This window comes from Otolemur garnettii, unplaced genomic scaffold (assembly GCF_000181295.1).
Source record: "Otolemur garnettii isolate 467f Iridium unplaced genomic scaffold, OtoGar3 scaffold00052, whole genome shotgun sequence".
Lineage (NCBI taxonomy): Eukaryota > Metazoa > Chordata > Mammalia > Primates > Galagidae > Otolemur > Otolemur garnettii.
Window position 1 is genome coordinate 6009986 of NW_003852447.1, and position 25908 is coordinate 6035893.

A 25908-nucleotide genomic window follows, 5' to 3' on the forward strand; every position below is an offset into this window, starting at 1 on the left:
CAAGACTCCAACCTAGTCTCAGCCACCGCAAATGGCTCACCATACCTCCCTTACTGTGCCAGTGAAATTTCCTCCCAGCTCCTCCTCTCCTCCCTCTATCCAACACAATTTATATGGCCTTTTAGGTTGAAATTAAACTACGTCTTTGAATCTTCCCTACTACCAGAAAGAATCAATAAAATTTTTCTCTGTACCACTTAGAACACTGTGCTTAACCTACAAGAAGTTTACTGATCAAAATTATATTAGTCATTTAAGGGTCTACAGATGACTACATATAATCCATGGTCACCTCCTTTAGATTGAAAATCCCAGACAGAAGGAAATCAAGCTTATCCATCTTGTCTTCCTAGCACCTAAATAACTGCCTGGCACTCACAGGTGCTTGATTTAGATGGACTTAGTTTATAGTCACCCTTTCCCCTCATGTTTCTCATTTATCAAATTGAATTGAGAACATACACTCTCCAAGGCTATTTTTAGAGGTTGGTTAATGTTTGTCCAAAATAATACGGGACTGCCTATGCAAACAGACTTCCCAAGTGTAAGCCACGCCCTGTGGTTGGCTCTTTGTCCTGAATTCTGCACAGCTGTCTGATGTTGGTTTGACTTCTCTTTCTCCTACTGGATACTCTGATTGGCTATAGATAAAAGAACTGCTGGTTTGTTTTTCTGTGAATGACTGAATTTGATGAGTAGGCATGCATAAAAATGACTTGGGAGAGCAGAGTTATCATTTTAGGAGCAAATGGATATGAAATAAAAATTTCTATAGGGGAAATTGCTGGCCTGCTCTGCTGCTCTACTCTTAAGCATTCTAACTCTGAAGATGCTATAAATTGTCCTAAAGGGGGAAAAAAAGCACAAATAGTTTAGTTTTAAAAAACTATTTATGACAGTTATTTACTATGCTTCTATTTATTATATTTCTATTCTAATATACTTTGGGTAACTTTTGCTTCTTTAGCTAATAAAAATGGTGATGGGGAATTGGCTTAAATGTCCATCAACTGGTGAAAGAATAAATAAATTGTAGTATTTCCATACAATGGAATACTACTTAGCAATAAAAAGGTATAAACAACTCATTCATGCAACAACATATCTCAAAATAAGTATGCTGAATGAAAGAAACCAGACTGAAAAAACTGCATATCATCTGATTCCATTTATATAACTTTCTAGAAAGTACAAACTCACTTAATAGTGACACAGAACAGATCAGAGATTGCTCAGGGATAGAGGAGAGGCCAGGCAGGACAGAGGAGAGGCCAGGCAGGAGCAGGACAGAGGAATTACAGTGTCCTGAAGCAGCTCTTAGGGGTGATAGATATGTTCACTATCTTGATTGTAGTGATGGTTTTATGGGTACACTGTATACATGTCAGATTGTCAAAACTCATAAAATTATATATAGTAAACCCTTCCCCTTATCTGTGGTTTCAATTTCTACAGTTTTAGTTACCTATGATCAATCACAGTCCAAAAATACTAAATGGAAAATTCCAGAAATAAATAATTCATAAATTTTAAATTGCACACATTCTGAGTAACTTGATAAAATTTCACATCGTCATTCTCGGCCCTACCTGGGAGGTGAATCCTCCCTTTGCCCAGCATATATCCACTACATATACTACCCATCTGTTAGTCACTTAGTAGCCATCTTGGTTATCAGACTGAAAAAACACAGCACTCATTGGGTTCATGACTAGCTGTGGTTTAGATATTCTCTGAAGAGCCCTAGAACATATCCCCCAAGAATAAGTGAGGACTGTATGAAATTCACTATGTGTCAATGATACCTCAATAAGGCTGTTTTTTAAACAAAAAATGATATGAAGATGACAAAGATGAAGGAAGGGAGAAAGAAAAGGGAGTCTGTCCAAGTCCAGATCTGTATGGTGCTGCTTTAAAAGTGGTTTTCAAAGAAGGAGGAATGTTCAATATGTTCAATACTTACAAAATACCTTCCCAGAATGACATTTTCCTGAAAATGTCATTTGCTAGGAAGATAGGAATTGTATTTTTGAAAGGAGCAGCCAGGTTGCAAGCAGATGATTAATTATCATGGGAAATCATTGATGTATCATCACAATTTCACAGTGTTTCTTACAGCTAAAATAAGGCCCCTACATGTCTCTTACAAAGGTATTGTAAGGCATTAATTGATTTTTGTTGGTAAAAACCCTTGGTTACCATCATGGAAAATAATTAAGTATCAAAACATGATTGCACAACTTTGGAAATTCCTTTTTTATTTGTTTTCCCTATACTAAATATTGGAGGGTACCAGCTAGTCTAACGCATTGTTAAATCAGGCAAGACGGAACCTACGGGCTTGCACATCTGTTGATTGAGTGTTATATTATGAAATCTAGAGACATATTTAAAGAAACTTGTGTAGCTATTTCTACTACTAGATAATCTTGCAAATACCACTTGTTCCCTCATTAAGAAGTAATGACTTATGCAGGGTGAACTAAGGAATATAAATAAATCTCAAGTCTTGCTCATATTTTTTTTTATAGGAAAGTGGATTTTTTTTGCCTTCTTTTGAGAAGAATAACTTCATACTAACTTAGCATGACAGTAAAGAAATACTGTATTCCAAAGAAATACGATAAAAAATATAAATGACAATATTGATCACGAGGACAATATAGACACTTACAGAGAAACTGAGAATTTATTTGAAAGATGTATGAGCTGCGGGCTGCATCTGGAGTAGCAGACAGCATGCAGTGTGACAATGACTCTTGATGGTCCTGAAGTGTCGCTCAGTGGCAATCCATACACCCTAGGTCTTCAGTAACCATAAGACATAACTATTCATAATTTCAGTATCAAACTTGAGATTATAATTTAACATCCAGTCAACAGGTCTGGAGATCAATGGTGCCTCCCTTTTTGCACAGCAGAAATAAAGAAGATGTCCCTATGTCACTTCTATTCCAACTAAAATAATCAGATATGATTACAGAGAAAACTCATCTAAGAAAATATTGATCATTCAGCAGAAACAAGGCTGTTCTTTAAGAGATAAATATCTTAGGAAGAGCCTTTGCTATGGATGTCTACATTAACAATCCACAACAAAGTGGATAATGACTTCCTCATTTTGGATGATGTCCTTATGAGGCAGGTTTGGATACTGCATTCATTATGGTTGCCTCTAAGAGCTCGGTGGCATATAAAGCCAGATAGAATACAGCAGCCACTAGCTACATGCAGCAATTTAAATTTAAGCATAAGTTATTAGAAACATATTTCCTCAGTTGCACTAGCCGCATTTTAAGTGCAGAGTAGATAGATGAGGGCAATGGTCCTATATAGGACAGTGCTATATAGAACATTCTGTCATCACAAAAAGTTCAGTGAACAGCAGTGGGCTAGAAGGACATAGAGGACAAGCACAAGGATGCCAAGTAAGGACTCTGTAATGTTAAATTTGAGAACGGAGCATTCATTGGCCAGGGGGCCACATCATCCAACTTCCAAAGAGAAAAAGACCTTGGTTCACAGTCTCCTAACCTGGCTTTCAACAAATAAGCTTGAGTTAAAGTGCTCTCTATGCCCCCATGCCCTCTGGGACCTCAAAAACTAAATGTGTGTTTTCTATAAAATATTAAATCTAGAGAAATTAAGACAGCACACTTGATGTGAAATAAAGTTCATACACTCCTGTTTAAACACAGATTAGAATTTCTGTCAGAACAATGCCAGTGAAAAGTTGACATTCTAATTAATACAATTTACATTATAAAGCACTGAATATCTTTATCTTGCTATTATGAAATGCCCTCTTTAAAAAAAAATTGAAACTCTGCTCAACAGGGAATTGAGTGCTAAGGGCAGTATTTAAAAATCCACATACAAGAGAGGTGGTCAGGGTCACTGGCATTGTTACACACCATCAACCCAGGTCTCCAAAAAGGGAAGAAATACACACTTATCCCCCACCCCACAGTTCTGTCGGTCTTTATCATCCTCAAGGCTGTTTGCATATGGCAATAGGATTTTGAGGCTGTTTTTCTTGCAATCATATAAAACATGCTGCAAAACACAAATGCCAAAAAACTGAAACATTTTCTCTGTCCCCTCTTTTCTCCCCATCCTGGCCTCTCCCTTCTCTCTCACTTAACATCACAGAGAACAACCGTCCTGGAACCCTGTGAAGTAGCTTACACGGAGGACTCACACGTAATGTTTACTCAATCCTCATTCTGAGTGTGTAAAGGGGGCAGAAATCAACCCCACAGTTGGGTACCCAAGGATTCATGTTCATTGCCTTTGTCAATTTTACGCTATCAGTGAAAGGAATAAAGATGAGATCCTTAAAGCTTGAATTTTCATTTCCTGTGACAACGTGCTTTTTCTTCATGCTTTATCACACTCCACTACTTGGTTTCCACCCCTTCATAATTGATATCGGCCATTTGAAGCATTCAGGAAAAACCTCATGAGGTTCATCAAATGTCCCCCAGTCTATAATTCTTGCTTCTAACATATTCAGAAGCATATTCATCCAAGTGTTTTCCACTTCCCCTCCATGGTTTTCCCTGTGCGCAGGAACGAGTGTAATGACAGTTGTATTAATTATACGCTGAAAAACCCACACAGCAGCAAAAATGATGGAGATCATCATTTTAAATATTTTATTAAAATAACCCAGTGTAGAATAGATGAAGTAGACCCTCTTGATAATGAGAGGTTCATTAATTTTACAAGAATTCTAGAAAGCTTAGAATGGTCATCAAAATTATTTATTTTTTTTTAAGAAAAAAAATCCTTCCATCATCACTTTTGAGAGCAAGGGTCTAGTAAAATTTTCTCAGGTATTTTTAAAATAATTATTTACCCTGACTGAGTGCAGTGGCTCCCATCCATAATCCTAGCACTCTGAAAGGCTCAGGCAGGAGGATTCCTTGAGTTCAGGGGTTTGAGAGCAACCTGAACAAGAGCTAGACCCCATCTCTTTCAAAAATAGAAAAAAAAATAGCTAAGGGGTGCCTATAACACCCCAGTTACTTGGGAAGCTGAGCCAGGAGAATCACTTAATCCCAGGAATTTTGAGGCTACTCTAGCCAGGGCAACAGAGAGTTAACACTGTCTTTAAAAAAAAAAAAATTTACTTGCCCTTCTAAAAAAAAGCCTTGAAAAGTCACTTGAAATATGGAGGATTCAATTTCATAGTATTGTTTGAAATACCTGTAAATCTTCACCTTCTGTAGTTTACCCCATTAAAACTTGGTTTCACTAGCATATAATAATGTTTGATAAATAAATAGATATTCTCCATAAACAAACAAGCTACACATTAAAATCTTTTCATAATTGACAAAAACAATACAATCTGACCTACCAAGTGTGTCTCCAGGTACAGTTTAAGGCCATCCATCTCTGCTTTAGGAGGAGTCCAATTCTCAGTAGTTTCCATGGCTTCATTTAACCACTGAATGAATTCATCGAGCTTGTTTACAAATCCCTTGTGAGAGGAAAGAAAAGGGAAAAGGGGCAAGAAAGGCATGTTAGTTGGTTAATTTTTTTTTAAAAGCCAATCCTAAAAATTCCAAACTTCAACCATGATGAAATTGATACCCCTGTGTTCTCATCCTAGTTCCATCTTTGTTGTGATGGAATTTCTACTATTCTGGGCCCTAAATCTATCAAAATAGCAAAGAAACTGCCAATGCTCTCCCTCTCATTTTTCTCCTAGCAAGCCTTTTTGGAGGAATTTGGATTGTGGGGTGTCACTGTACAGGTGACCTCAAAACATCAAAACATTTACGGTATCTGGCAAACATATCCTTGCCCCCAAATCAGGTCAGGTTTGCTAGAAACACTGGTTTCAGGGGATAAAAGTATTCCTGCAAAGATAACGTTCTTTACTCAGAAGCCTACAGAGTTCAATTGCCATAGCTGAACTAGAAACATATTTCTAAATCACATAAGTGTTTAAAGAAACCTGGGTGAGTTCTATCCACAGCCCAAGTATCTGTGGCTGAGCCCGGGTGCTAACCAGCAAGGAAAGTGGGACCGATGAATGAACGTAAACACCCGATTCTGGGTATGCACGGACATAAAAAGTATTCTTGGCTAGGAAGCACAAATCACAGTAATCTTGCAATTTTTCAAACAGTGGTTATAAAATTTTATTGACCATTTAAAAGAATACATCTGCAGAAACAGAAAATATTTTGAGAAAAAAAAAAAAAAAAGAAAGCAAGCCCAACTGCAAATCCAAGCAAAGGAAATGAAGCTGGGCTCCTGCTTTCCATAGCTAGGTAAACAGCACCACCTGGAGGTTATAAGGAGAAAGAGCAGGCTTCTACATTTGTACTTACAGAGATATAGGTAGGGATGCTGTTTCCCTATTAAATTTAACCTATTCTTCAGATTTGCCATTTGATTAATTTTGATTAATACTTCTAATGCTTAACTGAGGATGTTATGAGACTGAAGTTAAAAGAGGTTGAAATTCGTTTTCTTTATCATACTTCTCAGAATGAGAAGTTCTTTGTCATTAACATATAGTATTTTCCTAGATAGCAGTTTGAGATTTATAACACTTTAATTCAAGCAATTGGTTTGCCTTAAAAGAATGATTAGTAAAAGAGAAAATGGTATGGAGGAGGGAGGTGGAGAAAAAGGCAGACAACACCCAGAAATCAGGCCGAAAGGCTATAGTCAGATCTGACTTCCTTCCATCCTCTGGTGTGTTGTCAGTGTATGTAGAGTTCAGTCTGTCACCCCATGCAGTGGGGTATCGTATATTTTCCCATGTTTATAAATGCTACCCAAAGCTTTCCCTGTGGAAAACTGTGCCTAATCCCACCGTGCCAAATCTCAGAGGACAATCACACCCACAGCTAAATATACAGATCACCACCAGGTTACAAATGAAGGTTTTCTCATTTAATATTATTTTGAAACTCTATCCTAATCAGCTAGTTCTGGCAAAGTCAATAAGAAATGTCATCTTAGAGACATATTAGTCAGGGACTGAGATCTATGCAATTACAATCAGCTGAGCTGGGAACTATACAGAAGTTCAATGGCCCTAAAGTCCTAGTCTGCAGCCCTAAGCTAATGAAGTCATGGAGCCATGACCCTTCCTTGGTCATCACTCATAAGGATTTCTTCCAGGTGAGGTGAACTGAGTCCAATGGAGAAGGTGTCATGAATGTCACATGATGTGTTTCCTTACCAAGCGCGTTTCCTGACGATCCACCAAAATCAGGCTTTTTCCTAATTTTCTTGTACCTGCCTATTACAACTGTTTCTAAATGTTAGAAATCCATGTCAAGTAACTTATTTTTCCCTTTTCCATATATTTAGGGCATCAGTTTGTCTGCTCTTTCTCTCTTTCTACATTTCCATAAATTTGAGAGTTGCTTTGCTTTTCATTTCTTCATAAAAACTTAAGTCTTTTAATGGAGAAGTTACATATATTCAAGCTCAATCTTTTCAGGAGAGCCTCCTACCTGTTCAAAACATCATTCTCTAAACTAACTATTTCTAATAGACTACCTAGGACTCAGGATATGTCACAAATTCATGTCTGATTTTTACTACAGATCCCTTCAAATGTATATAGTAAATTTGTGAGAAGTAAGGACAGAGTCTATTAGAACTAAGTCCTAATTCTTGATACTCATAATTTTGGTGAAAAACTAAAAGACCCTTTGCTGACCTGATGGACATACAGAAGTATGGTCAGTCATCTCAGAAAAGTCAGTCTATATGGTTTCTAATTGTGAAATGAACATAGTTTTTTATAGTACATGTAGTATCAGACAATATTTACTATTGAGTTTGGACTTAGGTTGCTGTATCTGTATATAAAATATGTTTTAGGGAGAAAATTAAGTCAGGAAGCAAACTATTTAGTAAATGATTAGTTAAATCCAATAAGAAAAATAGTAAAAGATGTTATTTGAAATATAACCAGTTACAGACTACTATCTTCTCTCCCTTCAGAAACAAAGTAATGTGTGTGTATGTGAATGCACTGGTTCCTCCTCATAAAAGATTAGTCTTAGCCCAAGGGTATTAAACAATGTATGTCAGATTTACTAACAGAACCATGATTACATAGTTAGCTGAAATCCAGGAGATGCAATGTAGGCAAACCCCATGGGACCTGGAGGAAACTTTCTCGATGATACTTCTGTATAGCCTGGCCAGACAGTAAAATGAAGCTGGCTAATTTAGAGGAAACCAGGTTCTCTTCTCAAGGCTTCTTTCTGGCAGCCTTCTGGATATTTTCTGAATTAGATCCCATCTTCACAAATTTTCATTTGTTCGCGTTTTCCTAACTCTCTTCTTGACAATGTTAAAATTTCTTTGATTACAAAAGAAACCTGAAAAATCCCAATATTCCTAACCTGTAAGAAAAATTAAGCGCCCCTCCCTCTTAGGGAGATCTTAGCTTTCCACCTCCCTTCCTGCTTCTATGTGTAACCTCAAGAACATTAACAAAAATCATGATAGCAAGTGAAACTAGAAGCCATCTAATTATAATACCGTTGTCCCCTGCTATTTCTCCACCCCACTTAGGCCCTTTATCTATACTGTCACCAGCATTAAGGGTATAGTGGCCAGTCTTTGGTATACTATCCCTATATATGAGATGTTCTCCTTAGAAAGACCAAGGAAGGACCACTCAGTACACAGATCATGTGGAGGTGCAGAAGTTTTCCTGTTTGGACATATACAAAAATATTTGATGCTCATTTTCAAAAGCTCTGCTGGAGTCTTTGTGGTGTGAATGAAGGAAAATGAGGCTGACATAAGTAACAACATAAGGAAATGGCGAAAAGGACCCAAAAACTTTACCCCAGATTATGAAACACAACTTAAATCCTAGTACAATAAATATTGATGGTTCATTTATTTTTTTAACAAATATTTACTAAGTGCCTACTATGTGCAAAACATACCACTAGACATCACAGAGAATACAAAGATAAGTGTCACTGTGGCAAAAATTTCAGCAGAATATAAAGCATGTCTAACCATTGAATTTGAGTAATTTTAATAGTTTAAAAAAAAAGAGTTTTACAATAAATAGTTGAAATACTCCCCTGGATCTTATGAGGTGTATGCAGGCTTTTGTCTGTATCCAAATTTGCTCCTATTCTTAGTATTGACTTATTGATGCATGTTTTTCTAATATTCTGAATTCACACTTACCTGGAAAGTCAAAAACGACAATAAGATCAGATTTTCTCCTTGATATAATCCAATGCCTCCCTCCACGGCATTATATAAAAAGCACATTTTATGCACATTTAACTCTCTCCCACACGCTGAAGTACAAACCTTTGAAAAGCCACATTTTAGCCTTCATTGCTCAAACTCTTGCCACAGTATCTATTAAGCCTCAGCCCTGTCATTTTCTACCACCAATGTTCTTGTTGCCCCTTTCTACTCTTCTTCCATTACTTTTTTCTGCCTCTGCCAGGCTGTCCATGAGCATGCAGAAGGTGACTCATTCCACAAGCCCCAGTCTCCCCTACTCGCTCTCACAGCTTAACTGTTTCCTTCTGAGTGGGTCCCTGGGCACACGCATATTTGATACAGGCTCGGAGATGTTTAAACCCTCGAGCGGAGCCAAGTCAGTATTCAAACTCAAGAAGAAATGCCAGTCATCAAACTTGCAGAGAAAATGGAACAGCAGCTGGTTCTGCTACCACGACCTGGCAGCACGCCTCCCACTGCCAAATATATTTGCATTTTGAAAGTTTCTTCATGAGGTGCTTTAAAAAAAAAAAAAACAAAAAACCAGCTTTGAAGCTTTCTAAAGCATCCATCTCTATAAAAACCTAACAAACATGGTGAAAGTGCAGGCAAATGGACACTTACCAATTTGTGAAAAAGAATTTGCTGGAGCCCTCAGCTGGCTAAACTACATTTAAAGATTATTTTCAGAGGGAAAATTTGCAGTCAAATTTTGCAAATAGCCACATTTTCATGACAAGTGAAGAATAGTCATTACGTCCTTTTTTACCTATTTCTTCCCTGCAATGAGCCTCTTTCGGTGAATGTAAACTCCAGGGTGATTTCCCTCATCCTTTGGCAAGACTGTCAGACGCAGCTGGAATAAGGAGGAAGATCTTCCTCGTGCCAGATACAGGGCCAGAGAACAGTGACACAGTGGAAACCAGATACGGGGCTGAAAGTCTACGGGTAATTTTTTTTTTTTAATGGGATTAGGTGATTTTAGACCAAAACAAAATCGACAACTATTTCTCTACAAAGGGAAAGGGGACATATACAACAGGAAGTAGACCGTGTGTTGTCACCACAACTCTGGGCAGTGGCGCTGATTCTGGTCATTCTGCAGATGAGGAACAGAAGGTTAGAGAAGATGAGTGACGGGATTTGAACGCTCCAAAGTCACTTTCTCTCACAGCCCAACTGCCCTCTAGAGACAGCACTCCTAGAACACAGCATCAGATCCCAGTGACAGAGAAGCGACATTGTTCCCAACCCTACAGTCTCGGCTCTGAGATTACATCCCCTAAGCTCTATGTCTGTCCCCCTTCACATTCACTATTCTCTGTTATTTTTTATGAAAAGGGATTTGTGATAAGGCTAAATGTTTGACAAAAAACACATACTTTCTTTTGAAGTAAGCTAAGACCACCATCAAGTTCATTTCTATCTTACAGAAGAGTTAAATGAAAACTTTAAGGGATTTATATCTGAGTGAGCCCTTTCTGCCAGTGCCTTAGTTATAGACGAGCTTGACTCAGTTTAATCATAGAGGAGATGGCCCTGGGTTCTCCCCAGGCAGGTTAGAACCCCCAGGATCTGCTCATTTCCTTTAGGTGTTAGTTGTTTGAATGTGTATGTAAACAGGAGTTTATTCAGTCCTAGAAAGACTAACATTCCCTAGCAGACAGAGAAATCCGTGTGATGTCTGACCTAGTTTGGGATCAAGTTAGCCACCTTCTCACGGGGACGTGCTTTAAAGCATCCAAGAAGCAGACAATTTTCATTAGATTTATTCTTAAAAAATATTTGTCTATAGGTTGAATATAACCTCTTAGCATAACAATTATGAGAAAGACATGATGGCTATGTTGGCCACCTGGATGAGAGTTTTCCAAACTGTATATAGAAGTAACACACTGTATCCTATGAGAGAATTAATGTACACAACTATGATCTAATAAAAAAAAAAATAGGCTGGCTCTGCTGCTGACTCTTTTAACCTATTAAAAAGTACCCACCTCTTAGTATTCCAAGGTTAAAGGATTCCATGAATGCTTTCATCTGGATAATTCTAGCTAAAACAATAACTGACCCTCAGATACCACTCTCTGGGTGCCAGGACCTGTTTTGAGTATTTTACATCCCAGAGTTGATGTAAGTCTCAAAACAGCCCTGTGTAGTGGGTACTGTTGTCATTTGCATTATACAGATGAGAAGATAGAGGCCTAAGAGGCCAAGAGACCTGCCCACCCCCTACAGTCAGAAGGCAGTGAACTCAGTACCTGCACCCTCGGTGTTCAGCTGGCCCCATATGAAATCATGAATGGCCAGCTGATTTAACAGCTCATCCATGTCCCTGGCAGAAATTAGAACTCAAAAAGCATTTAAATGAGGATTAATTGTGAGGATTAATTGAGGGATAGTATATTAAAAGAGGAAAAGGAAAAAATATATAACAATGCTCATCATGAACCAGGGTTAAGATAATGTTAAGAGAACAGTCACTTCAGTTGGGTAAAACTGACTTTTATTCCAGGTATAAGCAAATGAGCTCCCTAATGCCTCTGAACCTCCGCGCCTTCATCTCCAAGACAGGGGCAATAATACTCCTCCTGAGGGTACAAGAGGACTGTGAGAGAAAACATATTTTAAAGTCTGATGTAAAACAAGGGTTTGATAAATGGCTTTTAAAAATAATTCCTAATCAATACATTCCAATTTGATCTTTTATGTCATTTACTGAATTTTTATTATTATTATTCACTAAGCCTACAGCAATGTGCTAGGTGCTAGAGGGGACATGAATAGGAAAAGCCCCCACACAGTCCCATTCTGAGGTGGCATTCAGAAGAGGGAGCCAGGGCTTTTGTTTCACATGACCCACGAGGTTGTACGGAGGGGGCAGTGCCCGAACCTGTAGATTAGCAAGAATTTCACCACCCTTATTTCCACCAGTGGATCTGAAGGGGATTTCTACATTAACCAGCACAAGTTTAAGAATAATCTGGCTTAACTTTTCAAAACGGGTCACATTCTTTGGAGCCTATCTGTACAGTAGCAATGAGGCTACCACAGAATAGCAGCTAAAGGACATCACAATCCTCTTACCCACAGTAGAGCTCTATTTAGGCTCTAACAACTAGTAAAATTAGAACTCCACTTAGAAGAAAAATTTTGCATCCAGATTTTACATGTGTATTTACCAACATATATGTTTAATCTTCCATTTTTGCACATAATTATTGTATACATAGTTTCTATATGAAATGTCTAATTTAGATATTCGTACAACAGCACTCAAATACAATCTGCTTTTCCCAACCACCTATCTTTGTACTTAATATGCCACCAAGAGCCAGAGGCTCAAGGTAGGGTACTAGCTAGAGTGTTAAAAGTGGTGCTTTGGACTCCACCATCTCACTCATCTACCCACATTCCTCCCAGAAAATCCAACGCAATATAGGTAATTACCAGAAGAGATAAAATGGTGTGTACTTTTAGAACAAAGATTGAAGAGAAAATGAAATGGCTTCAGGCACTGTTAACTCTGATGCCATACACACACACACACACAAAACCCTCAATGCTGAAATGCATTATGAAATATTTAGTTTCTTTTCTAAAGAATGATGGCTTTAAAATATAAAAATATTCCTAATAAAATTGTCCTAGAACAAGATAAAACTGTCAGTAAGGAAGAGACAGCAAAAAAGGCATGGAGTGGTATTATCTAAAATGTACCAGGTGGGAAGTTCTATTCTGAACTCAGTATCATGTAGAAGGGATCAATTGAGCTGAATCCACTATTTCTTAAACTACTATTAACAATGGTTACAACTGGGAAAAGAAGAACCCAGAAAAATTCCTGATCTTTGTGATGGAAAGGTGTTTTCCTCCAGCAAAGTTCAGTCGCTCTCTATGGGTTTATAAAAAGAAATGATCAATGATTGTAAGGGAAAAAAAACTGGAATGCATGTCATCAATATGTAAGAAAAATAGTTATGAATAAAGGAAATGGGAATAAACTGGAACAAGTAACAGCTTAATATTAATTGAGCACTTGCTTACTATGTGCTAGGTAGTTACTTAATCTTCATAACAATTCTTCAAAGTAAGAGTCCCACACTCTCCATTTTATAGGGAGGAAAGTGAAGCCCAGAGAAGCTTAAATACAGCTGTAAGTCAGGAGTAAAGCTGGGGGTGATTCCAGGTAGTCTAACTGCCCCAAAGCTTTGCTGACTTCCTCCAGGTGAGGCCTGGCCTGGAGCACCCCTCGTCTTCCAAAGGCACTGGACATGCAGATCAGATCATCGTTATTGGACTCAAAGTGTCAAATGAGGACTTTTGTTCACACCTTAGATTTGAGAATTATGTAGTATAATGGTTTAATTGTAGGCTGTCATACTCAGTACTACAAATAACAATAGTTAACCTTTGTGCTCTATCTACTAGCTATTCTTCTAATAACTTATGAAGTTATCAAATAGTCACAAATTTCTCCATTGTGCTGATGAGGAGCCTAGGCGTAAAGAAGCTATATAATTTATTCAAGGTCATAAAGCCATTAAATGGTTTTTTGTTTTGTTTTGTTTTGTTTTGTTTTGAGACAGAGTCTCACTTTGTCGCCGTGGATAGAGTTCTGTGGCATCACAGCTCACCACAAGAGATTCTCTTGCCTCAGCCTCCCAACTAGCTGGAACTACAGGGACCCACCACAATGCCAGGCTATTTTGTTGTTGTTGTTGCAGTTGTTCATTATTGTTTGAACCCGCCTGCCTCAGGGTATGTGGGCAGCACCCTAACCACTGCTCCGAGCCCATTAAATGGTTCTTAAATAGTTGTGTTTCAGATTCCAAGCTCTGGGCTACTATGCCATATTCTCTAACAGACTTCTTCCCACAGGGTACACAGAGAGGAAACAAAGGACAGTAATGATCTGTTATTCATTCTTATTTCCCAAGTCTCTGTGAGAATTCCAGCCTTGCCACATAACTCAACCATCACAGCCCTGTTCTTGGTCCTTCCCATACTATACACTCACTTTTCAGCCCTTTTTCCTTCTTTCTTGACTGTTTCTCTTCCACCTTTTTCTTCTCTTCTTCCTTCTTGTAGCCTCTCCACTCCCTTGCTCTCTCTCTCCTCTTTTCTGTTTTCCTCTCCTCTCTCTATCTCTCCCTTCTTTATCCTTGTTCATTCCTTTTCTCCTTTCTCTATAGCTCAAAGTCTCCCCTAATCTTCAGGGGCCTAAACAACCACTTTTAATAAACAACACTTAAGATATGTCCAAAAAGTTTGAATGACAATAGTTGGCTCACTCCTGGACACTAAAGTGCAGAGGTAAAAACATTGTCACAATCCCGTGTTTAGGTTAACACTGAATACTTTCCTGATTAGTAAAACCTCCTTGACAATCAGTATTTGGAACAGGAATGCCCATGACAAGGTGGGAGTGTTTATATAATATTAAAGTTGTTCAAAAGATCACAAGTAATTGTTCAATCATTTATTTAAATATTATAAATTTTCTCAGGGAACATATAGGTTCTTTAGTAATAACAGGTTCTTTAGTAATAACAAAGTTATTATTTTTAGAAAAATTTTAGAACTCCATGTGGAGAGTTTATGATACTGAATGATCAAGAAAATGCTATGGCCCACTTTCTACCAGGGAACTTGAGGGCAGCAAGTCAGGAAAGGGTAATGACAACTTGGCAGTTATGTTATCACTAAGGCCGAGAAGACGGAAAATAGTATTGTCTAAATACATCTCCTTGGAAAGGATTAAAGGAGAGTAGAGAAGAGTTACCATAGAGAACAGACGCATAGACCCAGCCTGCAAATGGCCCTCAGAACCCATCTAAGCCTCCTCCACTGTAGAGATGAGGACAGTGAGACTCAGAAAGGTTAAGTACCAGGCTGATAACACACACGCCAGCAAGGAATGAAGCCCGATGAATATAGGAGTGTGTCCTCAGGGATAGAACTCTAATTACTCATTTTAGAGTTTTCAAGACATCCTTTGGACAAGGTTTCTGGAGGTCAAAAAGAAAAAGGTAGAACTAGAATTTTCAAGAATAATGCAAAATTTCAGAATATTATTGGTTTAGTTGATGGTATAGACTATTTAGATCAGGTAGCATTAGGCCAGCTGATGTAAGGATTGAACTGTTTTTTTGTTTAAACTCCATGTAAGCATATATACACATGTGAGTGTATTATAAGGTGACCAGACATCCCACTTTTGGTGGGACAGTCCCAATTTGTAACAATTTGTCCCGCGTCCCATGGCATTTTTAAAAAGTCCCCATTTTTTGAAAGAATGCACGACAAGCTAGGGAACAGCAGGAGAATGGGAAGGGAATATACAGTTTTTCGGCTGCTGAAAAGGTTAATGTAACTCCATTTGGGAATGAAGAGGTTAAGTAACTTCATTTGGAATTGAAAAGGCTAATGTAAACTCCCTACTCCCATCTTGGGCAAGTGGAATCAGTATCAGAAGGAAACTGCTCCCTCCCTTGCTTCTAGGCAAGGACAATTAGCTCAGAAGGACCCAAACTGTTTGGAACAAATAAGTAGCCACCCCCTCTCTAGAGTAAGGGGACCAGACATCCCACTTTTGGTGGGACAGTCCTGATTTTTAACAATTTGTCCCACGTCCTGCAGCATTTTTAAAAAGTCCGATTTTTGGAAAGAATGCACAACAAGCTAGGGAACATGGGAGAACAGGAAGGGAATATACAGTTTTTGGCTGCCATGTGGTTATTTCACCAGGATATGAGTTTTATATTATTTTTGTTAATTTTATAATGTTAAACTTTAACAATAACAAATAATTGTTGAGAACTGATTATCAAGAACTGCTTATCAAAGTTTGCATTGTTGTCAGGCCCCGCCCTCCCCCCCTCAATGGTGTCCTGCTTTACCAATGTTAAAATCTGGTCACTTTAGTGTATTAGGTCCTTTATTCAAAAATTATTTATTGAGTTTATCATGAGTTATCATGAGTTTATCAGAAATTGCCTTGTGGCCCAGGACTCACATATAAATGACCCAGATTCTTCTTTTAAAAAGTCCAGAGCAGAGTATACATAAAATATGATATGTGTAATATTGTAGACAGGTAGTTCTCAAACTTTTATTCTCAGGACTTCTTTATACTATTAAGAATTATTAAGAGCCCAGAAAGCCTTTGCTTCTTTGGCTCATATCTATCAATGTTTATTTTAGGACAAAAATATGTAATAATTTTAAATAAAAATTATTGCCTGTTAACATAAATAATACATTATTATAAAAATAACTATGTTTTCCAAAAAAGTGAAAAGAGTGGCATTCTTTTAGCTTTATGAAAATCTTCTGAATGTCTAGCTTAATATGAGACAGCTGTATTACTATTTCTACTTCTGCATTTAATCTATCACAGTATCATATGTCTTGTGGCATCTGGACAATTCCAGTATACTCTGAATGAGAGCAAAAAGACAAATAACATTTTGGCATTTGAAAGCCTTGTGGTCCCCTGAAAGGGTCCTGAGAACCCCTAGAAATTAATGGTCCACACTCTGAGAACCTCTGTTGCAGATGATCCCAAGTGCTCAAGAGTCACTGGGAAAGCATTCAACTCAGAATCAGGGCATCAGTGCGGGATTCTTGGAGGAAATCCAATTGATGAGATAACTAGGGACAGTGTATAAAGTGGATACACTTGTGTCTTCCTCATCGTGAGGCCTCATGAGTATGCCATGCACTCAATTTTCTTCACCTTAGTCCTCCATTCTGTCGTCTGCCTCAGTGGTTCTTAACACTGGCTGTGCCTAAAAACCAACCGTGAAACTCTTTAAATATAAACTGAAGTCATAGAAGGGAAATCTCTTCACAGACTCTCAGGGCTACCAAGGTAAAGAGTCAAAAGCTGTGGGACACTGGGAACATTTTAGTGTTGATGTTGGAAAAAAAGTACTTTGTCCCTTTGTAACAAGCTTGCAAGATCTGGTATAACCAGGAGACAGAATGTGCTAACAGAAAGTTCTCTGGACTGAGAGAAAGGTTCTGATTATAAAATGAGGGCACTGAGCTGAACAATTTCTCATGCTCTTCTGACTGCTAGCATCAGTGGCTCTTGCATATAGAACCTCCTTCAAAGCCTGAGATGTTCAGAGGATTCACCTCTCTCTTCCAGTTATATCGTGAGGTTCTTCCACACACCCTCCACTCACCATATCTAACATTCAAGATCCAGCTCAAACACTCCCCTCCCAACAAACATCTCAAAGTATGGCTGACTTTCCAACACATTTTCTTCAGTTTTCTATCTTTAGCAGTGACGGGTTTGAGGGACAATTCAAAGGCCTATTGGAGGGCCTTTTTGTTCCCATAACATACTGCCTCTAGTTGCCAGAGTGCTGGGGGAATTGTGATTTACAAGTGCACAATTATAAATACGCATTATGGGCCCTTCATATCCACTGGTTCTGCATTGGTGGATTTAACCACCACAGATCAAGAAATACTCAGTAAAGGCTGGGGGCAATGAATGTAATCCCAGTACTTGGGAGGCTGAGGATTGCCTGAGGAGGATTGCTTGGGGCTAGGAGTTCAAGATCAGTGTGAGCAACATGGCAAAACCCCATTTCTACAAAAATTTTAAAAGTTGGTTAGGCATGATGGTGCGTGCTTGTAGTCACAGCTCCTTGGGAGACTGAGGAAGGACGATACTTGACCTCAGAAGTTTGAGGCTTCAGTGAGCTATGATTGTACCACTGCACTACAGCCCAGGCAACAGAGTGAGACCTTATCTCCAAAAAAAGTGTTTTAAACTTATTCAGAAAAAAAAAAAAGTAGTTATGTCTGTATTGAACATATACCCACATTTTTTCCTAGTTATTATTCCCTAAACAATACAGTATAACAATTATATACATAGCATTTATATCGTATTATATATAATAAGTAATTCTGAGATGATTTATATATGGGAGGATGTGCGTAGGTTTTATGCAAATACTACACCATTTTATATAAGGGATGTGAGCATTACCTATTTTGGTAAATGTAGGGGACCTTGGAACAAATCCCCCATGAATACTAAAGGACAACTCTGTGTATAAATACAAATTATAAGGAAATAAGTACAGATTATTTATAAGGTTGTGGTGTGACAACATTATAAACTAGAATGTTGTTTGTATTTGTCTGAGCACCCATTTATAGCATAAATTCCCTTACATAAACTTCCTAAGATGTCAAAGAAGTGCATTAACTAAAATTATTGGCCCAATTATAGGAGAATTGTCTCTAACACAATATACGAATCATCTGTCAAGGCAGGAGGCCTAGAGTCTCATGGAGAAGAGAGGCACAGTCTCATGGGCTGGTCATCACAGGTTCCAAGAAGAGAGAGCGGTGGCTGTTGAGAGGAACCATGCAGGAGGCCAAAGTGTCACAAGGACTAGGAGGCTGAAGGTGAGAAAAGAAAATAAGGTGGTGGCATTTGACTCCAAAAGGCCAGACTCATCTCTATGCAATGACTGCTAAGACCTGACCCCTTCTCTCCCACAGTAGTAATAATAACAATCATAACCACAAGTGCTAACATTTTTTGAGTACTTGCACATTCCAGGTTCCATTCTGAGCTCTTTGCACGTTTTAAGATAATTAATTTGGACAACTCTTTGTGATAGGTATACCTTTTAATACTCTTTTGCAGAGAAAGAATCTGATGTACAGAGAAGTTAAGTCACTTGCTCAAAACAGCACAGGTAATAAGTGTAACAGAGGTGTTAAGCTGGCATTTAGGCAATATGGCCCCAAAGCACACATTCTCAGACACCGTGCTTCACATCCATCCAGCACCAACACCCCCAACTCATTATATTCACTGCCCCAGAAATCTCCTAGTATCAAATACTCCGTCCTTTCCCTTTACCTGTTCCAGCTACTACTTTTCTGAATGGTCATATTTTTTAGTACCTCAAGCAAGGCTATTCTAGAACTCTCTGTAAATAAGTGTCTACAGAAAAAAAGAGGGCACAATTTGATTTTTCATGTGATCTGCATGTTATTAAGAAAACCCTGGCCAATAGTCTCTTGAAAACAATGGTAAGGGGGCCAGGCACGGGGGCTTATGCCTGCAGTCCCAGCTACTCAGAAGGCCGAGGCAAGAAGACTGCTCGATCCCAAGAGTTTGAGGCTGCTGTGAGCCTGATGCCAGGGCACTCTACCCAGGGTGGCAGAGTGAGATTCTGTCTCAAAAATAAATAAATAAATAAATAAATAAATAAATAAGACAGAAAGGAAGACTGGAAGGAAAGCAGGACAAAACAATGGCATATATGACTTGAGACATAGTAAGGAAAGGATATGAAAAATGGCTTTAATAAAACAGTATTTTAAAAACATAAATAGCCTTCTCTATGCTATAGAAAATAAAGAAATGAAAAACAAAAGTGTTCATTCAATTTGTCAGGTTTATTTTGAGCCTCACGTAGAAGGAGAGTACAAGACTGACAATTGTGATGGCCATCCTCTCTCCCTCTCCCCCCCCACACATACACACATCCCTTTCTGAAGCAAGTAGTGCTGAATGGCCTCCAGACAAATCCAAAAATATCAGAGCACTGCCTATAAATGATTCCTCTCCGGTTTGATTTTCTTAACACAGTAAGAAGAAAATACTAAAAATTTCCCTAATGCATGAAGGCAAATGGCAAAGCCACTCCTAAAAAGCAATGCACTGAGCCTCATAAACCTGGAAAGTACATAGCAGCCCTTTCCTGGATAAAGTAGCTTATTCACCATTCATCTTTAGATAGTAAATTTCACAGCCTCTGATATGGTATGGCATCATGAATGACCTTGACACAGAACTCACACTTTCTTTTCACCCTGGGTAGAGTGCTGTGGCATCACAGCTCACAATAACCTCAAACTCCTAAGCTCAAGCAATCCACCCACCTCGGCCTCCCAGAGTCCTAGGGTTACAGGTGTGAGCTGTTGTTCCTAGCTAAAACCCACACTTTTGAAATTATTTTCCCCCATATATCTGAAAAGAGCAAAAAGCCTCAGGGCTGAGGGGTAATTTTTAAGACAACCCAATGCCAAATCTGACAAAGCAAACGTTTCCAATTTGTTTCATTTACATGACCTTATTTGCTATAAATTCAGGGTAATCTGTATCTAATTCTTACTGGGTTGCTCACTTGTTTACTGTCACCGCTGGCCCTGGTCTCTTGGCATCTTCTAAACTCTAGCCAGACCCCAAATTCCTTTAAGATGTCTGGTTCTTATCATAGTACAGTGCTAGGAATGCAGCACAAATAGTTTCATACCTCCAGGCTCATTAATGTCATAGCTTCACATTCACTCACCATTAGAATCTTCCAAGGGGAATTCAAATTCACCCAGAGTTCCCTGGAACACAAAGCCAGCCATATGAAGTGACATATCCCAAGGAACATTTCACAGAGAAATGGCTGCTTTAGCTTTTCTTTGCATGGTTCCTCACAGTTAGTCTCTCATAACATTTATTAATGTTTATTTTTTAAAATTGAGGGCTTGTAAAGTTTAGTTTCCAAGGTCACAATGCTACTTAGAGGCAGAATTCAGGTTCTTATTCTAGTTCTTTCAATATAGTTGATGCTAATTTTCTGGATATGTAGAAGTCACAGTAATGATGAGACTTTTTTTTCTCCCTCCCCCCTCTCTTTTTTTAGACAGTGTTGGTTTTACTCTGTCAGTCAGGCTGGAGTGCAGTGGTATCCTCACTGCAGCCTCCAACTCCTGGCCTTGAGTGATCCTCCTATCTCAGCTTCCCAAAGTGCTGGGATTATAGGCATAAGCCACTGTCCCCAACCAAGACTCATGCTTATGTAGCTAACTTTAGAGTTTACAGCAAAGCCTGTGCTCTTCATAATTTCATACAGTAATCTGGGCAGAGGCATGAAAAAGCATAATTAACATCTCATTTTGAAGACTAGGTGGCTTATACAGTAAACTTTAATTGATTTATTCAAGGATTTATGATTAAAAATTGTGGTTGGAAACTGAGCCCTAAGTTCCAGCCTTCAAGTCCTACCCTTGAGTAAATTTCTAACTTCTCTATGTCTCTCTTTCCTCATTGATAAAATGAGGATATGATATAACATCATCTGCATTTAAAAGGAATTTTTTTCCTGAGAATTAAATGAGGTGGTGTATTAAATGAATAAACTCCTTAGCACCTTGGCTGATGCGTTGCAAGGGGGTAATAAACGTCAAGGTTTTGTTTTGTTTTTTAAATTGTTATCTTTTCTAAACATCCTAAAAGAAATGTAAGGTTATTACTTTAGGCCTAAGGTTAAAAAATAATTGACTAATATCATAAGAATTATTTTAGTTGAATTAAAAACATGCAACATTGAGTTTATTCCTCTTTTGATTTTCATCATCACAGAAATATTTTCTATCTAATGCATTTTAGGTATTAGCATCATCTTAATATAAAAAGATGTTCTCAAATCATAGCCTTTCCCTACCAAGAAAATTACAAAGAACTATTTCCGTTCAAAATTGCAAACAAAAGGGCAGATCATCTTTCCTATGTATTTCATAAGCCAACAACCAGGTGCAGTGACTGGCTACGGCCTCACGGTGGTGCTAAATCATCATTGATGAAGACGGCTCTGCAGAAACCAGACAGGACTAAAACATTCCTAGCGTGTTTACCATGAAGGAATTTGCTTTGGATCCCTTTGGTTCTCCTAGAACAACCTTCAGCAATGACCTTGACATGCTGTGTCAACAAAGCCGTTAGCAATGTTAATTCATAGTTTGTTTCCTGGCATTTCAACAAGTAAAATATACAAAAAAGATTCCTATTATCCTTAATAAGAATTTTATATTAAGAGTAAGCAACATAAAGGACATGAAAAAACAAAAGGAGAGGAGGGCAGGAGGGTGAGCATGGGAATAAAACCTTACCTATTGCATACAGATGAATACTATTCTGGTGATGGTCACACTCAAATCCCTGACATAGGCATTATACAAGATAACCGTATAACAGGAACACTTGTACCTCAATATTATGATATGAAAGAAAGAAAGAGAGAGAGAAGAGGAGGAGAGAAGAGGGGAGGGGAGAGAAAGGAAAGGGAAAGAAAGAAAAGGGACAGAATTTTGTAGCCTTGTCTTTAAAAACCTTGATTTATAATTCTTTTTTTTTTTTTAAGCCAGGGCCAGGTTTGAACCCACCACCTCCAGTATATGGGGCTGGTGCCCTACCTCCTTTGAGCCACAGGTACTGCCCGATTTATAATTCTTAAATTGGATTTGGCCCAAGGTGTTTGAGTAACATTAGTCAGTATTTATTTAAGCTATGCAAACACCTAGAATTCAAAGCTCTTCATATTTTGGCCCTATTCTTTTTTTTTTGAGACAGAGTCTCACTATGTCAACCTAGGTAGAGTACCACAGCTCACAGCAACCTCAAACTCCTGGGCTCAAGCAATTCTCCTGCCTCAGCCTCCCAAGTAGCTGGGACTACAGGCACCTGCCACAATGCCTGGCTATTCCCTTGTTGTAGCTGTCATTGTTGTTTAGCGGGCCAGGGCCAGGTTCAAACCTGCCAGCCCCGGTGTACGTGGCCAGCAGCCCAACCACTGAGGTATGGGTGCCAAGCCATGGCCCTATTCTTTCTAACCTTATATTCCTCTTCCTTTTAGCAAAATTTATTCTAACCAGCAGTTAAAGAGACATCCCTCTCCCAATACTGGTAGCCTAGAGGCTCATTCTTAAAACTTATTTGCAATTAGATGATGCCATGTGACAAAGTGTGGGCCAGTGAGATGTGAGCAAAAGTGACATGTAAAACTTCTAAGTCATATTCATAAAAAGATGCTAGCTGCCCTCCATTTCCAATTCCTGTGAGCTGGAACCCAGACAAGCTACTGGTGAGCCGAAGAAGAGCAAGAGGGAAAAGGAATATGACTATCTTCCCTGGACTGTCTGCCTCTTGTTAAGTGAAAGAGACAGAGACTTCTATTTTATTGCATTCTGGGGACTCTTTGTTTACAGCAGCGTAGCCTAGACTCCAAAACAAGAGTCTCTCTTTACTACTTTTCAAGCCAACAAGCATATGAAAAAATGCTTAATATCATTAAACATCACAGAAATGAAATCAAAAACACAATGACTTATCATCTCACACCCATTAGGATGGCTACTATTAAAAAGACCCTAGAAAGTAACAAGTATTGGTGAGGAGATAGATAAATTGGAACACTGAGTACTGCTGGTGGGATTACAAAACTGTGTAATCACTTCAGAAAACTATATGTAGGTTCTCACAGATTAAAAATAGAACTACCATATAATCCAGCAATCCCATTTCTGGGCATATACCCAAAAGAAATGAAAGTAGGGTCTCAAAGAGATGTCTGTACACCCATGTACAGAGCAGCAGCACTCACAATTGCCAAGATGTGGAAGAAACCCAAATGTCCCCAGGTAGATAGAGGTGTAAACAAAATGTGATAACTACATGGAATGGAACATTATTCAGCCTTAAAGAAGAAAGAAAACCTCTCACATGCTACAACATGGATGAACCTTGAAGACATTACACTAAGTGAAATAAAAGTTACCAAAACATAATTACTACGTGATTTCACTTATATGAGGCCCTTAGGGTCATCAAAATCATAGAGACAGAAAGTAGAATGGTGATTACCAGGGGTTGGGCAGGGGAGGAGAAAATGGGAGTTGTTTAATGAATAAAGAGTTTCAGATTTATAAGATGAAAAAGTTCTGAAGATCCGATTTTACAAAAATGTGAATATTCTTTACACCACTAAACTGTAAGTTTAAAAGTGGTTAGGATGGTAAATTTTGTTGTGCGTGTTTTATCACAATAAAGAAAAATACCTATCTTAATGAGGAAGGAAGCATTGATATGTCAACATCTAATCAAAATGAGGATTGATGGGCCCTGTCTAGACCCATTTTACCTCTTAGAAAAAAGGATAAAAATTAGTACCAAGTTAACCCAAGGAAAAATGTCTCAACCTTCGTGGTAAACAGGTATTAACCACCACTTTCCAGCTCCATCTCTGGGCAGGAGCAATGGCGACCAGCTTTGTGCAACCACAGAATTAGGCACACCCTTTACTGGAATCTTACCCAGCCTGGTTACAAAGAACAAGCCCTTCAGATCTACATATTTGCTGCACTGAATCCAAAATAACTTATGTGAAAGGATATCCTTAGCTGGTACTAAAGAAGTTTTTAAAATTGGGTTATGGGTGTCCCTAAGACAACATGCAACAATGCTGAGTCATTGAATTGTAGTTCAGATGCCAAAATCTGGCATTTGAAGACATTAATATCTCTGTGGAGAAACGGGCTCAGCTATGTCATACATACAGTCACAGGTACCACTCAGTCTAACCTAACAAAGCCAGAATCTTCCAGGACAAGTTTGGAGAATCTAGTGTAAGAAGGAAGTCTATAATGTGAGAAGTGGACCTTGTGCTATGCCCCAAGTGTCTATCCCCCAAAAGATACATCTCCTGGAATGCTTTACTGAGGTGGCACTGCCTGCCCTGCACTATGCCACCCCCCACACACACCCAGGAACACACACCTGTCAACCTGCCATCAAATGCCCACTTTCCTACACATCCTTCAAAGCCCAACTCAAAGTTTAGTACTTTGCAAGCACTTCCCAGGTAAACCCTAGCTGCACAGATAGTATGTCTTCTCCACATTACTACAGGGCTTACTGCAGTACTTATCAACGGCTTCCTTACAGAGAGGCATGAGAGCATTCAGTTAATAGTGTGTGCCCTGGTCTCTCTCAGCTCAGTCACCTCATCCATAAAAGGGGTTGATATTAGGGTTATTGTGAGGATTGGACACATAAATAGTTGAAATATGTAAATGTTTAATAAAATGTTGTTGTTATTATTAAATATTTCTGCTAACTTTTCCCTCTTTGTTTTATAAATGTGCATTTTCTTATTCCTGGTTATTCTGTCCATATGCACTCTACTTTATCCAATGTCTAGCATGATGCTGCTCCCAGAGTAGTGCTCAACAGTGAATATCCTGGAAGATTCGGGGAGAATATCCTCAATAGTCTCCATCCAATGTGGCTGACTCTGGAACCTTTTGTTCTTCCTACTCACAGTCTCCCAAAGAGGAAGATAGTATGACCCTGTTCAGAGAGGTGATGTAATGCTATAAAAGGAAACTGGACTAAGAATCAGAATACATGGGTTTGTGTCTCAGCTTTCTAAGCAAAATGATCTTTCTTTCTATTTATTTAACTATATATTTATTTTAGCTTGGGAAAAACCACTTAAGCTCCCTGAACCTCTGTTTCCAGCTCTGTAATGGGAGACTAATCTGGTATGACCTGCCTTCTTCACTGAATGGCTATGAAGATCAAATAAAAATATACATATTGACAGAGACTTTACATCTTTTGTATTAACCTGGATGGAGGTGGAACACATTTTCAGTAAAGCGTCACAAGGAAGAATCCAATGTACTCGATTCTAATATGGAGGCATTAGATGAGCTAATACAAGGGGGGAGTAGGGGAATGAGCAAGTGGGGAGAGGTGAGGAGAGAGAGGGATGGGAGGTCACAGTGAATGGCACATCTCTTGGCAGCAGGACACAATTGTAAGAGGGACTTTACCTA

The 25908-nt window shown here is 38.6% G+C and overlaps 1 protein-coding gene across 1 annotated transcript in view; it reads right to left on the reverse strand.

The window, feature by feature from the left end:
• AKAP6 (A-kinase anchoring protein 6) overlaps window positions 1-25908 on the reverse strand; it is a 356374-nt gene that overhangs the window by 231786 nt on the left and 98680 nt on the right. Inside the window, exon 4 of the mRNA XM_023514406.1 lies at window positions 5366-5488. Coding sequence (XP_023370174.1) covers window positions 5366-5488 — 123 coding nt within the window. The remainder of the gene's footprint in view (window positions 1-5365; window positions 5489-25908) is intronic.